The sequence below is a fragment of the Phytophthora sojae genome, assembly GCF_000149755.1.
Source record: "Phytophthora sojae unplaced genomic scaffold PHYSOscaffold_7, whole genome shotgun sequence".
In the NCBI taxonomy this organism is placed as follows: Eukaryota; Oomycota; class Peronosporomycetes; order Peronosporales; family Peronosporaceae; genus Phytophthora; species Phytophthora sojae.
This window is the reverse complement of record NW_009258121.1, coordinates 2,921,416-2,936,314: the sequence shown is the minus strand read 5'-3', so window position 1 is coordinate 2,936,314 and position 14,899 is coordinate 2,921,416. Positions and strand designations below refer to the sequence as shown.

General features: G+C 53.7%; 2 protein-coding genes across 2 annotated transcripts; both read left to right on the top strand.

Annotated features, from left to right (window-relative positions):
- Positions 1 to 1,110: 1,110 nt before the first annotated feature.
- On the top strand, positions 1,111 to 2,614 carry PHYSODRAFT_249081 (hypothetical protein; the record flags this gene model as incomplete). The annotated part of the gene is made up of 2 exons (XM_009534413.1): positions 1,111 to 2,136; positions 2,300 to 2,614. 2 exons carry the CDS (start codon positions 1,111 to 1,113, stop codon positions 2,612 to 2,614), a joined length of 1,341 nt encoding a protein of 446 aa, XP_009532708.1.
- A 10,450-nt stretch (positions 2,615 to 13,064) lies between these two features.
- On the top strand, positions 13,065 to 14,897 carry PHYSODRAFT_518121 (hypothetical protein; the record flags this gene model as incomplete). Its single annotated transcript, XM_009534412.1, has 2 exons — positions 13,065 to 14,018; positions 14,142 to 14,897. Coding segments are annotated over 2 exons (1,710 nt in total), but the record flags the coding sequence as incomplete, so codon positions are not given.
- Positions 14,898 to 14,899: the final 2 nt, after the last annotated feature.

Below are 14,899 nucleotides of genomic sequence, written 5' to 3'. Positions count from 1 at the left end.
ATCACGAACTTCACCAGATGTGATCTGGGATACCAAGTTCCTGACCTTGCGTCCTGTGTCCACTTCGAACGGCGTAAGCGTTGTCGAGGAGCTCTCCAGCGTCGCATGTGCGTACTCGGTTGTTCCTAAATGCGTAGCCCAGTCTCAACCATGATAGGACACCATGCACCGTAATGCATCTTCCAAGACAAGGTTCTGACGCTCAGTCTGTCCATCCGCTTGGGCTCGATATGCCGTGGTGAGCGACAACTTGACCCCCATGATATCCATGAGCGACTTCCAAAACTTTGATGTGAACTTGGGGTCTCGATCGCTGATGATCACCTTCGGCAGACCGTGATGACGAACGACTCCTTCAAAGAAGATTCGTGCAACCTCCGGGGCATCTGCCGTCGTATGTGTCGGAATATACTTGGGTCGCTTGGACAGTTTGTCCACCACTGTCATGATTGCATCGAAGCCATTGGAACCAGGTAGTCCTGTCACGAAGACCATAGTCACTACTGTCCAACACTCACTCGGAACTGGAATTGGCATCATTGTAATGGGCCTACTTTGGCTCACTACTTTAGCTTACATGTGTGCGCGTGTATGTGAGGAAGCGTAGCTTAGTTTAACTTAGAGTTAATTATACTCGGGCCTCCGAGTATAGATTAATCTAAATAAACGATCCAAATAATGTTTTTGGGTTAAAATGAGAACTGCTATTTTTGTTTTATGTTCCTGACTTCCTTAAAATGTAATATTCTAAGATAGGAATCTGCCAACCAGCCGTTGGCAGAATTCCAATGCTATGCATGTCGCTCATTGGCTAAGATATACTGCTCTCAGCCAATAGGAATCATAAGTCTCTATGGACCACCCGTCGTGGTGGTCGTAAATGTATGTAGCCTTTGGTGTGTCTACACCAAGGTCGAGAAAGTCTTTCGAACCTCTAACAGACGTCGTATCTGTTAGAGTTACAAGTGACTGTAGCCACTTGTGCGTGTAATCCTGTTACACCATCCCCCCCTTAAGGTTAGACGCGCCGAGTCACGGCACGTCAATCAGGAAATTGACCATTCGTCAATTCTTCACGTTGGGAGAAAGAAAAATCGAGCTCATTCCGCAATGAGCTCGCCGCAGAAGAAGACCGCCGCCGCAACAGAGGGTAACCTCTCTGTTGCTCAGTACCATGAGCGCCAGCAGGTAAAGCGCGACGCGCTCGCTGCAAAGGCCGCGTCGGGGACAACTCAACCAGAGATTGTCCTCGAAGGTTCTTCTGTAGTCAACGACGCCGTTGACTTCGAGGACGGCGACGTGGAGATGGAAGAGGGCGAGGCCTCTTCTAGCAAGCGCATGGAGTCTATCGACAGCGATAGTCTCGACCCGCATGCCGGGTCGAGACGCCCTCGTGAAGGAGACGACTCGGACGCTTCGAGCTCAAAGCGTTCGCGCGGCGAGAGCGACACTCCGCTCTCTGCTGCTGGGGCTTTAAGCTCTCCGCGTGAGGTGGCGCCTTCAAGCTCTCCGCGCGCTGCTCAGGCAGCGCGCGATCCGTGGATGCCGTCTGCCTCAGAGATCGCAGACCGTGTGGGCAACACTGTGCCTCCAAACGAAATCCCGCTGTACGTATGCAGCGGTATCCACGACGATGCTGTGGCGGAGGAGCAGCACTTCGATCCGTTAACGAATCCAAGGCGCGATTACTATATCGGACTCTTTCACGAGCTCCGATACTTCTCCAGCAAGAAGACCTCTTCTCGCAGCAAAGTGCCTGAGTGGCAGGCACTTTGTCAAAGTTGGAATGCTTTTGTTGAGAACTTCAACAAGAAGCCGGCTGCTTACCGTGAGCGGGTTAAGCACGCCCGTGAACACTTCGAGACATTCTCGACGCGCGGGAGGTTGGAGCAGCTCCACAGATCCTCTGTGGACGCTGGTATTCCATGCGCTGTGCCCGAAGGCCATCAGTGCACGTTGTGTCTTCCGGGTGCGGTGCGCTTGAGCGACCGCGACCTAAACGGGTACACGACGATTCGTGTACCTGAGAGTCTCAAGGATCTCCGTGCCAAGTTCTTGGCACGCGAGGAACGCGACGATCGTGGGACCTCGGGCGCTGTAGGTGACCACAGCTCTCGCACTACCTTCGCGTCGGCAGTGCGTGGTGAGTTTCGTACGCCCTCACCATTTCCGGAACGTCCTGCAGCAGGACGTCCATGTATCTTGGTGGGGCGGAAACCCTCTCCAACGAATACGATAACGAACCGGCTGCCGGTTCGGTTTTGGGATACTATGGTTCACAATACGGTCAACAATCCAGCGTGTTGAGCCGCGGGCGTCGCGGATCGGAGGCGGCGGTGGTGGGAACACGCCCTGGGTATGGTCAACCTGGGGTGACCTTGGCCCGACGCTCGAGGAGCGGGTCGCTGCTGTGGAACAGCATCAGAGCCGGGAGTTCACCGCTCTGAAGCAGGAGGTGGCGATCCTGAGGGCTCAAGTCGCTCAGGCTTCGCAGACCGCGTCGGACATCTCTGTCGACGTGGGAGGTCGCGTCGCACGCTTGGCCCAGCGCGTTCACGCGCTGGAGCAGAGGTTCGCTCCCGCTGGGGCTTCCGCTTCGAGCCAGCCGAGCTAGGTGGCTCGTGCTGCCGGTATGGCTTCAGCCGCCCGACGTAAAAGGTCGGATGGAGGCGCATGCTAGATGGAATATCTAGCGTGTAGGCGTTGCCATGCCGTGCCAACACCGTGAACGGCCCGATGAAGCGCGGAGCGAGCTTGCTCGCCCCGAAGTCAAAAACTGTATGTTTTGGCAGGTTTTGAGTTGCTAACAAAACCAATGAACCCTTCTTGAATTCATTAGTGTTGCCCCTACCAACATTGTCTGCGTTCACCTTCTGTCGGTCGACAGAAGCTGCAATAGCGTCCTGGACAAACCGAATGACGGCTTGTCTGCGCTGCACGAAGTTGATTGCGTCCGAGCTGAACTCGTTCAGCTCGTTTCTAGCAGTAGGCCCGGCCTCTGCGTTCGTCTTCGCGGTGTCTGTGCCCTGCACAGACCCGTTCTTCTTCTTTTTCTTGCTCTTGTCAGCGTCTGTGCCCTGCACAGACGCGTGCTTCTTGTTCTTCTTGCGCGTAGTCGCGGCTGACACTGTGCAAGTGTCAGCGGTATTCTGCGGCTGCTGCGTTGCAGTCGTAGATCCTCCCCCACTTAAGGAAGGGGCCACCATCCTGCGTAGACTCGGGAGGCGTGGGTGCCTGATGGCATTCACGTAGAACGGTGTATGCCCGGTCGAGGCATGCACCGAGTTGTTGATGGCGAACTCCGCCATCGGCAGACACTCGCTCCAGTGTTGAGCCGAGTGAGCGTAGCTCTTAAGCACGTCTACGAGCACGCGGTTCACGCGCTCGGTCTGCCAGTCCGTCTGCGGATGATCCGCAGTCGACATCGAAAGTTGACTCCCAAGAAGTGTAAACACTGTTACCAAAGGTGTGCAGTGAAGCGCGGGTCTCGATCCGACACAATGTCGATCGGCATGCCATGGTGTTTGAACACCATGTCAACGAACAGACGAGCCGTCTGTTTCGCAGTCACTTCAGCGGGTACCGCAGCAAGATGTACCATCTTGCTGAAGCGGTCAACAAAGACCACAACACCCATGTTCCCCTGGCTGTCCGGGGGAAGACCGAACACGAAGTCCAAAGACATGGACTGCCAACACTCCCGTGGATTGGTAGTGACTGCAAGGGAGCCTGCGCGAAAGGCGCAGGCTTCAAACGTTGCCAAACCTCGCAAGCACGGACGTACTTGCGCACCCATTTATACTGGTGAGCCCAGTAGAAGTCTCGCGTGAGAAGAAGGTATGTCTTCTCACGGCCCGGATGCCCCGCAGTCGACGCATCGTGATACTCATACATGATCCTGAGTCGCAGGTCATGGTCATTGGGCACGACAACGCGGTCCGTGTTGTCGTCGACTGCACTGTAGAGTAGTAACCCGTCGTGCACCCGATAACGGTGTGCACGAGCACGAAGATGCTTCGGCAGCTTCGGACGAGCTTTGTCAGAAGGCGCTGAGCCGTAGGCTAGCAAGAGCTTCGCGTCCGCGTCGTGCGCGTACGCGACCTTCACGTCGTCCAACAGTGACGACGTCGGGGTGCTCGATCGCATGGCGTCAATGGCATTGACGTCGGCATCAGTCGTGGCGTAGTCAGGTCGACGCGAGAGCGCGTCGGCCACCACATTGAGTCTTCCGGGTTTGTACTCAACCCGAAAGTTATACTCTGCGAAGAATGAGAGCCATCTCGCCATCTGTTGCGAGATGTGCGGCGACTTCACAGCCGTCCGCAGCGACGCGTGGTCCGTATAGACCACGAACGGTTTGCTTCCGAGTAGATATACTCGGAATTTCGCGAGTGCGTACTTCATGGCAAGGAGTTCCTTGTCAAGTACCGGGTAGTTGCGCTCAGCTGGCTTCAGCTGACGCGATTGGTAGTAGACGAAACGATCACGGCCCTCGTGATCGTGCTGCATCAACACACATCCGATTGCGAAGTCGGATGCGACACACACAACGTGGAATGGGCGATCTTGGTCGGCCACCGCCAAGATCGGCGCCTCAGTCATGCCCCGCTTGACTGCATCAAAGGCCTGCTGACACTCAGCAGTCCAAACCCACTCGGTGTCCTTCTTCAGTAGCTGTGACAGAGGGCGTATCATGCCCGCGTAGTCCTTCACGTACTTGCACAAGTACGTGGCCAAGCCAAGGAACTGCCGCAGTTCCTTGACGTTCGACGGCGTCGGCCACTCATTGATCACTCTGATCTTCTCAGGGTCAGGGCGGACACCGTTCTTCCCAACGAGACACCCGAGCACGGGTATCTCGCTCGCCCCGAAGATGCACTTCTTCAGGTTCGCATAGAGCTTGTGCTTGCGCATGAGCGCAAGCAGCTTCCAGAGATGCACTTTGTGCATCTCAACATCGCTCATCCCGTCCGCAGCCCGGCTGTGGACGAACACATCGTCGAAGTAGCTCGGTGCGAAGTCGCGGACCGAGCGCAACAAGTGCGTCACGCACCTGTTGAAGGTCGCAGAGGCGTTCTTCAGACCCTGCGGCATCACTAGCCACTCCCAGAGCATGCCGCTCGGCGTGCTCACAGCCGTGAGAGGGATGTCGCTCTCACGCATGAGGATCTGATAGAACCCATCGCGCAGATCAAGAGCACTGTAGATAGTGCTCCTGGCCATCGAATCGATGATGACATCTTTTCGCGGTATCGGTGTCTGTGCCGGTATCGTCGCATCGTTCAGCTTGTTGTACGCATGAACGATGCACCAGCCGCCCTGTGGCTTCTTGACACGGAACGTCGGAGCACTGTGCGGGGATTTCGATTCCCGCACTTGTCCAGCTTTGCGACGACTCTCAAAAAAGTCGTCGATCGCCTTGACCTGCTCTCGCGGTAGTGGCCACTGCCGCGTGACACAGTACTTCGTCCCCGGCACGAGATCAATCTCGTGCTGGATGCTCTTATCCTGCGGAAGCTCCGCAGGAATCGCTTCCGGAAGTACGTCCGCGTACTCCCGTAAGATCTCGTAGTAGGGACTCGTTTTCAACGAGTCCCAGCTCTGCTCTTCAAAGCGCTCCTTCTTCGTCTTCGCACTGAGAGTGTCCTCGCTCTCAGTGGTGGTCTCCATGAAGAACTGCCTCAGTTCTTCATTCTCGCTCTTCGTTCTTTCGGCGTCCGAGAGAATGCATATTTGCTCGATGCGTCCATCGTGCAAGTCACGCGCGAAGCGCTTCCAGCTCATGACTGGAAGCGAAGTCAACTCCGACGCTTGCGTCGGAGGGTTAGCGAGAGTTATCTCCCTGTACCGGAACCCGGCACAGGTACGCGTCAAGACGTTTAACGTCTCCACGTCCGGCTTCTCAGCCTCCGTCTGCCCGGCAGACATTCCTTGTAGCGTCTCGGCCCCAGGCCGAGACTTGCGCAGCGATCTTCGCATACGCCGTCTTCTTGTTTTGCGGAGCCCGGCTCCGCTCGGTTCTTGACCTCGTCCAGGCCCAGCCGTGGACGGGTGTTCTTCTTTAGTACCGCCGGCGGGTTCATCCCGCGGGCGAGCGACTTCAAGTCCGGCTTGGTCGCCCGGCGCTTCGTCGTGCAGCCCGGCTGCACGGCAGCATGCAAGTTTTCCTGTGCGGGACGTTTGCAACCGTCCGCACCGCCTGCAGCGTCGGCTCCCGGAGCCGACACGCCATCTTTACCTCGACGCCTGTTATTGGCGGAGCCCTCCATTACGGAGGGTGCATCGGCCCCCCTAGCCGACGAATCAAATTTGTCCATGCTATCGACTCCCGGAGTCGATGCGGCTTCGATACCTCGACGCCAACCATTGGCGGAGACCCCCATTACGGAGGGTGCGTCGGCTCCCCGAGCCGACGAAACAAATTCGTCCGAGCCATCGACTCCCGGAGTCGACGGCGTTTCGTCACCTTGGCTCCTGTTATTGGCCAAAACTGATCCAATCAGATTCGCGTCAGCCCCCACGGCTGAGGCGTGTGACTCGCCTGTGTCATCCGTACCCCTTGAGGTCGGAGACTCTTCCTGATTCGCTGAAAAGCGGGTGTCGATCTCCGAGATCAACACATTTTCTCCTTCAGCCGTCGGCGGCGACGCCGACGCTTGCTGCTCTTGCGCGCGTGCTCGCGCGCGCCCAGGGCGCTCCGGGACGGCGGCATTAGGCGCTGTCTCGAGTGGGGAGTCGGGCGCACCTGTCGGTGCGTGCGTAGCAGCAACAGGGCCATCGCTCACTGTTCCGCTGTCGCGACCGAAGCGCACGAGAGTGCGCTTCTCCCAATCGATGACCGGATCATACCGTGCAAGCCACGGCATGCCCAATACCATGTCAAACTTATCGTCCAGATCCAGGACGATAAAGGTCTCGACAAACTCTTGATCTTCATACGTGAAGCGCACGCGTACCATACGCTTCTCGGTCTTTACGATGGCACCCATTGCCAGTCGTACTTCCAGCATACTTCGAGGTATCTTTAAATCCTCGAAGTCAAGCCCTGATAAACTTCGCAGTCGAACAAAGTTCTTCGACGCGCCAGAATCTACCAAAGCACGGAGAGAGCCGCTTGCTCTCATCGAGTTCACGTTCAGGATGACAAGGTCATGCTTGTCATCTTGGTTCTTGCAGTGAGAATGAATCTCACTCGGGGCTACAGTCCTCAGTGTCGCGTGTCCAAGGTCGACACGCGGAACTGCATTACCAGTAGGGCGCCCCGCGCCTACCGGCGTCCAGCGCTTTTTGTTTGGTTGCGACGGTGCCTGGCACCGCCGCGATAGCCACCCTGCTGGTGCACGGGGGCCGTGCACTCCCGAGCAAAGTGACCGATTCTACCGCATCGGTAGCATCGCACATTGTTTCGTTGCGACTGCTGGGGTCCAGCAGTTGCAGCGCTCGAGAGGTCCATGGGTTCTGGGCCTCCCGTCCTCACTATCGGGCGAGGCTGTGGCCTCGGCGCATGTTCATGCAGCTTAGCCTGCCGCAGGCTAAACTCCTCCTGCATTGCAAGAGTGATTACAGCTTCGAGAGTACTCGGGTACTCACGGAAGAGATAGGTCTTCACAGGCCCATCTCTCAGTCTCTTCATGAACGTGACGACCTTGGTCGCCTCGTCGATCGGATTGGTCACGATGTTCGAGACCAAGTACCGTGCTCTCTGAGCGTAAGCATGGACATCATGCTTGCCCTGCTGCAGGTCGAGAAACTCCGCCCTCGACCGGAACTCGTTTTGCGGGGGCTCCAACGCTTGTCTGAGCTCTTCCTTGAAACCCTCGTACGTGCTAAAGCACGTAGGATCTGAGAGTCGGCGTCCATACGCCCAACTTCTTGCACGTCCGCCAAGACATGACATGGCGAACGCGACCTTCGACAACGGGTCGACGATGCGTCGAGCCGCAATGGAAGTGTCGAGTTCGACAAGCCAACGGAGGAGAGGCTCGCCCTCTCTTCCAACGTAATTGCTCACGCTGAGCTTCAGCGATTGCGCGCGCGGTGTCGTCTCCGACGACACCGTGGCAGACGAAGCTGCATCTCGCTGCTCCCTCATGATGAATCCCAGAGCAACGCCATGTTCCTCTGTCGGCGTTAGCGTACGCAGCATCGTAGCTACAGCCGCCTCACCAATGACTGTTGACAGTCGTTGGAGAGCTTCCCACTCTGGGTCCGACAGGTGGGGACAGTCAGCGCATGTAACGTGAGTTGCAGGCGTAGTGGAGCTTTCCATGGCCACCTCCGTATCCATGGGAACGTTCTCTGCTCCGCGTTCGTGCGGTGACGTACGAGCTCAGATAGTCGGTCGTTGGACGGGCTACAAAGTGCTACCAGGTGTAATGGGCCTACTTCGGCTCACTACTTTAGCTGACACGTGTGCGCGTGTATGTGAGGAAGCGTAGCTTAGTTTAACTTAGAGTTAATTATACTCGGGCCTCCGAGTATAGATTAATCTAAATAAACGATCCAAATAATGTTTTTGGGTTAAAATGAGAACTGCTATTTTTGTTTTATGTTCCTGACTTCCTCTAAATGTAATATTCTAAGATAGGAATCTGCCAACGGCTGGTTGGCAGAATTCCAATGCTATGCATGTCGCTCATTGGCTAAGAGATGCTGCTCTCAGCCAATAGGAATCCTAAGTCTGTATGGACCACCCGTCGTGGTGGTCGTAAATGTATGTAGCCTTTGGTGTGTCTACACCAAGGTCGAGAAAGTCTTTCGAACCTCTAACAGACGTCGTATCTGTTAGAGTTACAAGTGACTGTAGCCACTTGTGCGTGCAATCCTGTTACAATCATAGTGCCTTTCTTGCGTGCGGTACTTACTTTCCATCTAGCACACGTCCCACAGGTTGCCACGTATTCCTTTGTGTCCTTCTCCAACGTGGGCCAGAAGTACCACTGAGCAACCCTCAACTGCGTTCGACGGATTCCAGGATGAGCTGCCGTATGTGCATCATGGAATTCTTGCAAGATGTTCGTGATCAGCCCAGCATTATTGGGGACACACAGCCTCATGACTGAATGATCCGAACACTTGTACAGGAGCCCATTCGATTTAACGAAGTCTGCAGATTTGTTCGGTCGACTTCTTTGAACGCGGGGTCTCGCTTGTATCTAGCTTGGAACTTCTTCTTCTGATCATCGCTTAAATGCACGCTGGATGTCGAGTACTCGACGTTCTGGACTTGTTCCACGTGCACATTGACTTCTTGCTGAATCCCAATAGGGCGACTCTCCCCCCGCAAGTCCAGATCGTCGAGAAGAAGACAGCGTTCGTCGGGCAGAAGCAAGCGAAGCATTACTGCGTGGACACTGTGACGTCGAAGCCTCGAAGTTTGATGCGTACAGGATGACGAACAATCATGAACTGCTGGTAACTTCCAAGGCTCGGGCTCGTCTGTAACTTCATCGTCGGAATCAGTCGCCGGGGGCTGACTCGGACGGGATAGGGCGTCGGCCACAACATTGAGATGCTCTTCTTTGGTCTTGGAAAAGACGCCGATATCGTCCAAATAGACCACGACGAAGTCGAACTTGTGAAACAGGACGCGCATCAGTCGTGACCAAACCGCAGGCATACCCGACAGAGCCATCGGAGCGACACACCACTGGTAAGTCTCCTTGTGAGTACGAAAAGCGGTGTACTGACGACTACGCGGCTTGACCCGCATCTGGTGGTAACCTTGGGTCAGGTCCAGAACCGAGAACACTGTGCAGCCGACCATCTTGTCAAAGATTTCCTCGATTAGCGAGAACACTGTGCAGCCGACCATCTTGTCAAAGATTTCCTCGATTAGCGGTAATGGAATCTTCGGGATCTTCGTCTGACTGTTGACATAGCGGAAGTCGATGACCCAACGAATCGGAATAGAACTATTCCCGGATCGCAGCCATTCTGCCCGCTTCGGGATTTGACCAGTCGCAGGATCTTTCGTAGGAACACCGAAGATATTGGAGACCCAGGGTGAATCGCAGACTTCTATCCACCCTTTCTCCATGTTTTCCGCGACGAACTTTTCCAATGCTTCTTGCTCCGTTTTAGACAATCGAAACGGTGCTCGGGTGCTGGGAGCGGCGTTAGGCTTCATCTCCATGTCGAACTCGACGATGCGCTCGGGAGGTAGGCCATCTGGCAAATTTGCTGGGAAGACATCACCAAACTTGTCCAGCAAAGGCTTAATGTAGTCTGGTACATTGTCAGATTCCACTGCTACACAGACCTTGACGAAGAACAGCTCCACAAACTTCCTGTCCTGCATAGGACGACGAAACTTCTTCGTGGACCCAAAGACACCATTACACCATGCCTCAGCCAAGGCGAGATGTGACCGATGATGTGCGCCATCTTGTTCGCCCTCCTTTCGCACGCGGAAGCCCGGTGCCCGTAGCCCTCTCCGAGGGTGAGCGAAGCGCGGTCAAAAGCGAATCTCCAGCCGGTGCACGAAGACCTCCCTGAGGTTGAGCGAAGCCCGGTTGCGAGGGGACCAACAAGTGTTACCAAATGACAGGCTCCAATGCGGTGGGGCCTGCCGTAGCGAAAGTGCGTGGAGTTGTTGTGGTTGCTTGCTTGCTTTTGGGAAAAATGCAAAGTGAGATTGATTCCTTTAAGTCTTTGGGCTAGCTACGGCTCTAGGTCTTCCTCTTGCTTTCTCCTTAGTGTCGTTCTAGAAGCTGAGCTAACCTATACTATTTGCAAGTGTTTTTTATCTGTTTTCGTAATCCTATATATGCATGTTTGTATACTTGTTCAGGTAGAGTTCTGGATTCCGGGTGCCAGGCAGTCTTGCGCAAGCCTGGCGCCAGCCTTCAAGCGACGCTGCGCGCAAGCTACTTGTGGCGGAGGAGGAGGCGGCGGCGCTGCGACGCCTGACTTCCTAGCCACCAGGTACGTCTTCCTTGAGCATGTCTGTTGCTGGCGTACCCGCTTGCGTGGGTGCCAGCAGCAGACATGCTGCATCATGACACTTTGTGTCTGGTACGCAACGTTTGCAGACTTGGTAGTGCGCGTTTGTAATGAAATCGTAAAACTGGGTCGCAACGTCGCGCTAAACTGTTGGATTGCCGTAACAAAAATCAAAGTTCGTCAACGTCGGTACATTTTCAGATTTTTCTGCATAGTTCTGAGATTTAAAACTGCACGGCGAGCTGCCACATATTCTGCCCAAAGCTGTTTAAAGAGCCCCAACTGCGGGGTCATGCTCGGCTTGAAAAATGTATTGAATCGATACCTAGGAATATCCCGTGGGCTATACATGTATAATGTTTATTCATAATACTGACGTAGCATTACCAGTGTACTAAACTTTCATGTCACATCAGCGTATTTTAATGTCTAATCTCATGCGTTCAGTGTTCCGTAGCTGGAGAGTCTCACTTCGCAATCTTCGAGTAGAGTGTAACGACCCGAATCTGTGTTACTGTGCGGTCTGGGTTCCTGCTGGCCGTCGTTGTGCTGCTTGTCATCTCCGATGCTGCCGCCTCCTCTTTCGAGTCAGCGGAAATGGCAGCGCGCGACAAGTTTCCCCCCATATTTGGTGACGGCTCCCGACGATGTGGAATCCTCGAAAAGATTACTACGATCGCAAGCTGGTACGAACGAAGACAGAGGGGTTGTGGAGTCTGCAGCCCTAACCAAACTCGGGCAAGTTGTTTCTCAATCGAGAGGAGTTCAAGAAGGGCTTCGGCAACTTCAGGTTGCTGAGCGGTACGTTGTCCGGCGGACGAGGGGCTTAGCCTTCGAGAGGCAGATACCTGATACTACTACCTGATAGTGGTTGTCGTGAATAAAACTACTTTGAAGAAGTAGGAACAGCAATGCGCTTCAAACCGAAGCGGTCAAGTAGAGCATCGAGCATCGACAACACCAACATTTCCTTCTTCTGGTCGAGTTTGTTGTTGAATTGAAGATCATAGTTGCCGGATTTCGCTCATGCACATATGAAGGAAGAAAACACAACTAGTTCCTTCCGAGTGCTGCTGTCTCCATACTATATACCCTCTCGAATTTGACGACAGTATCAACGCTATCAGCACCCCGCCTACGTTACGAAAACAACAATAACAAAACAATGATTTTGATTCAGGCGTTTTCTGGTACCCCAGCTCTTGCCGACTTGGTAGAGCACGTTTTTAAAGAAATCGTAAAACGTGGGTCGCAATGTCGCGCACATCGATTTCAAACGTCTCCGGACAGCTCGGAGGCAGGGGGGCATCCGGAGCGAGTCCTAGAGCGCGCCGCGTATTTAAATTAATTTTTTTCTTTTACGAAAAATATTTAATTTAGATTATTTGTTTTAAATTTATAACAATTCAATTAGGTATTTTATTAATTTGGTTTTTTTTATCATCTCAATGGTGTACGGAGTATTAGCGGTTCGAATGTCGAATGAATGGCGAACTGCAAGCTGAGGAAGCGGAGGGAGGTTGAGCTTCACGTCGTAGAGGTCATACGACCAGTTTCATAGATCTGCCGACATCTTGACGCAGAATATATACTGCACATCCGGGATCTGGCGGTACAATTGAATCTTCGGCACGACTTCGCTCCACTCCTGGACGTGCAGAACTTCGACAATCACCGTGACCCAGTCACTGTACTGTACACGTCGCGGCGCCTGGGGAAGCTGCATCAGATCGCGTGCTGGTCTCAAGCAGGCGTCCGGCTGATACGTTACAAATTCATTGTTGGGATTTAGTCCGCTGAAATTCATGCCCCCAGCATCGCCAAAAAATCCGCCGACAGAGCCCCGAAGCGCGTTGGAGATGAATCGCTCAACTAATCCGTGAGGAGCAACCAAAAGCTTAGATTACAAGAAGGCAGTGAGTCACTATGACAGTAGTCTAAAAGCAGGCCCCCACTTCGGATAGAACTACAAATACCATTTTTGGGGTAGAGAGATGGGGGCGGAGAAACGCGCGTTTTAGCATCTTCGGTACAAGAATAGAGATCCGAGTACATCGCATCGAAGTCGAACTAAGAACCAAAGCACAACGATCCAAAGCGTGATGGATGCTGGTTCATCGATGGAGCGTCCGCAACGAATCCCGCCAAAGGTCTCGACTGACGTTGTGCGGCTCTCATACTTCTTCTTTGCGATTTGGTGGTTCATCATCCTTGCCGTTCACGTGGTTACGTGTCTCTACAATGCGGTGTACGCCTACTGCTACTGGAAGCTCAAGACCACGTACCTGAACGTCTGCCTCGAGTTCTACAAGATTGGCATGCCTCAACCTTATCACAATGCCATCGCTATCACGCACGTAGTAATGTCAGCCATCCACGGGGTGTGCATCTTGCTAATGTTGACTGGTTCCATTTGGCTCCGTTCTCTGGCGTTTACCCCGTGGTCTTCAAGAGCCGTTGGTCCTGAAGTACCAACTGAACCAACGAACTCTTTCTTCGACCGCCTAGAGGCATTTTACGACAGAGTTACGTATCCATTCAGCGTTTTTGGAGTGAAAGGGAAATACTTTGAAGTCGCGCTCATATCTCGTGAAGTCGTCGAGACAGCACTGCAGACTGTTCAAGCCTATCGAATGAGTGCGTTACTGCCACGAGTTCTCTTGAATCGATTTTACGTCGTCTTACTCGTGATTAATTGCTGGACATCCCCACTAATTGACGTCGCCATCTACAAACACGACAAAGCCCGCAGAAGATTCGTGTGTACCGTACTCGACTGCTTGCTGGACCTCATGGCTTCTATGGGGATTGAGCTGATAGTGCTGCTGGAATACGTGAAGGACTACGATCCGAAAGTGCAGGGGTTTAGCGGGATTATCTGGTACAACGACGAGTGGGTCGCTCGTGCCTTGAACGAATTCCAGATGATCGTCGTCGTTTCCTGGTCGGATCTTGTGAGTCGAATAATTTTCTCGCTCGGGTTGGTTGTTACTACGCTTAGCATGAGGACATTGATATCGCGTCTACCTCGGAAGAGGAACCGCATTTTATCACGAGCGGATGCTGCCAACACCGTTGCAGTTTGCCCGTGCCCCATTCAGAGAGTTTACCGCAAAGTTAGTAGCCGAATGAAGATTCTACCTGGTGATAATTTCCGTCGGAACAAATCTGTAGCTCAGATAATCTTGAGATCCCAGGAAAAGTGGCGGGCGTATCATGCTAACAGTAAACTCCTTCAAGCAGCTCACCTAATGTTTGCGGTTTGGGGGTTCGTGATACTCGGACTTCATATCCACGCATCGATGCGACCGACACTCCCTCAATGCCTGATGCAAGTCAGACCATGGACGGCTTCCCTCCCCTCCTGCTATCTGGCTGGACTTGATTGCCATACTTTAGAAATATCCGGCAATATGCAACAAGTGCAGGATAAATGGAGTGAGTTTGACGCCTCCACAGTTGTCCAGCTCCTGATCCGACACTGTCCTGAGCTTGAAGTGCCCGACATCTTCAGCGACTTCCACAACCTCCGAGGCGTCAAAGTGTACAACTCAACTATCATTGACTGGGGCGAGTCTGCAGCCATCACGAATACGAACCATCCTCAAGTGGCAACATTGTTCATCGTCCGTGTGAATATGACGGACGGTTTGTTGCCGGCAGGGTTCCAGTCGGAGGATTTCCCCCAAAGTTTGTATGATATCGAGATATGCGTCACCAACCTGCGCGACTTACCCCCTGACTTGGATCATAAATGGCTGGAAGGGGCGATTATCCAGGTGGAATACAGCGAGTTAAGGAGCGCTCCATTGGTATTGGCACGACTCAACCCGTTCTACCTGTACTTGACTGGGAATCCAATGAGGGAACTCCCACCCGAGGTGTTTGAAATCGGCGGCATGGTGTACTTAGGCGTCGGCGACATGGACATCTCCGAGTTGCCGCCCAACGTGAC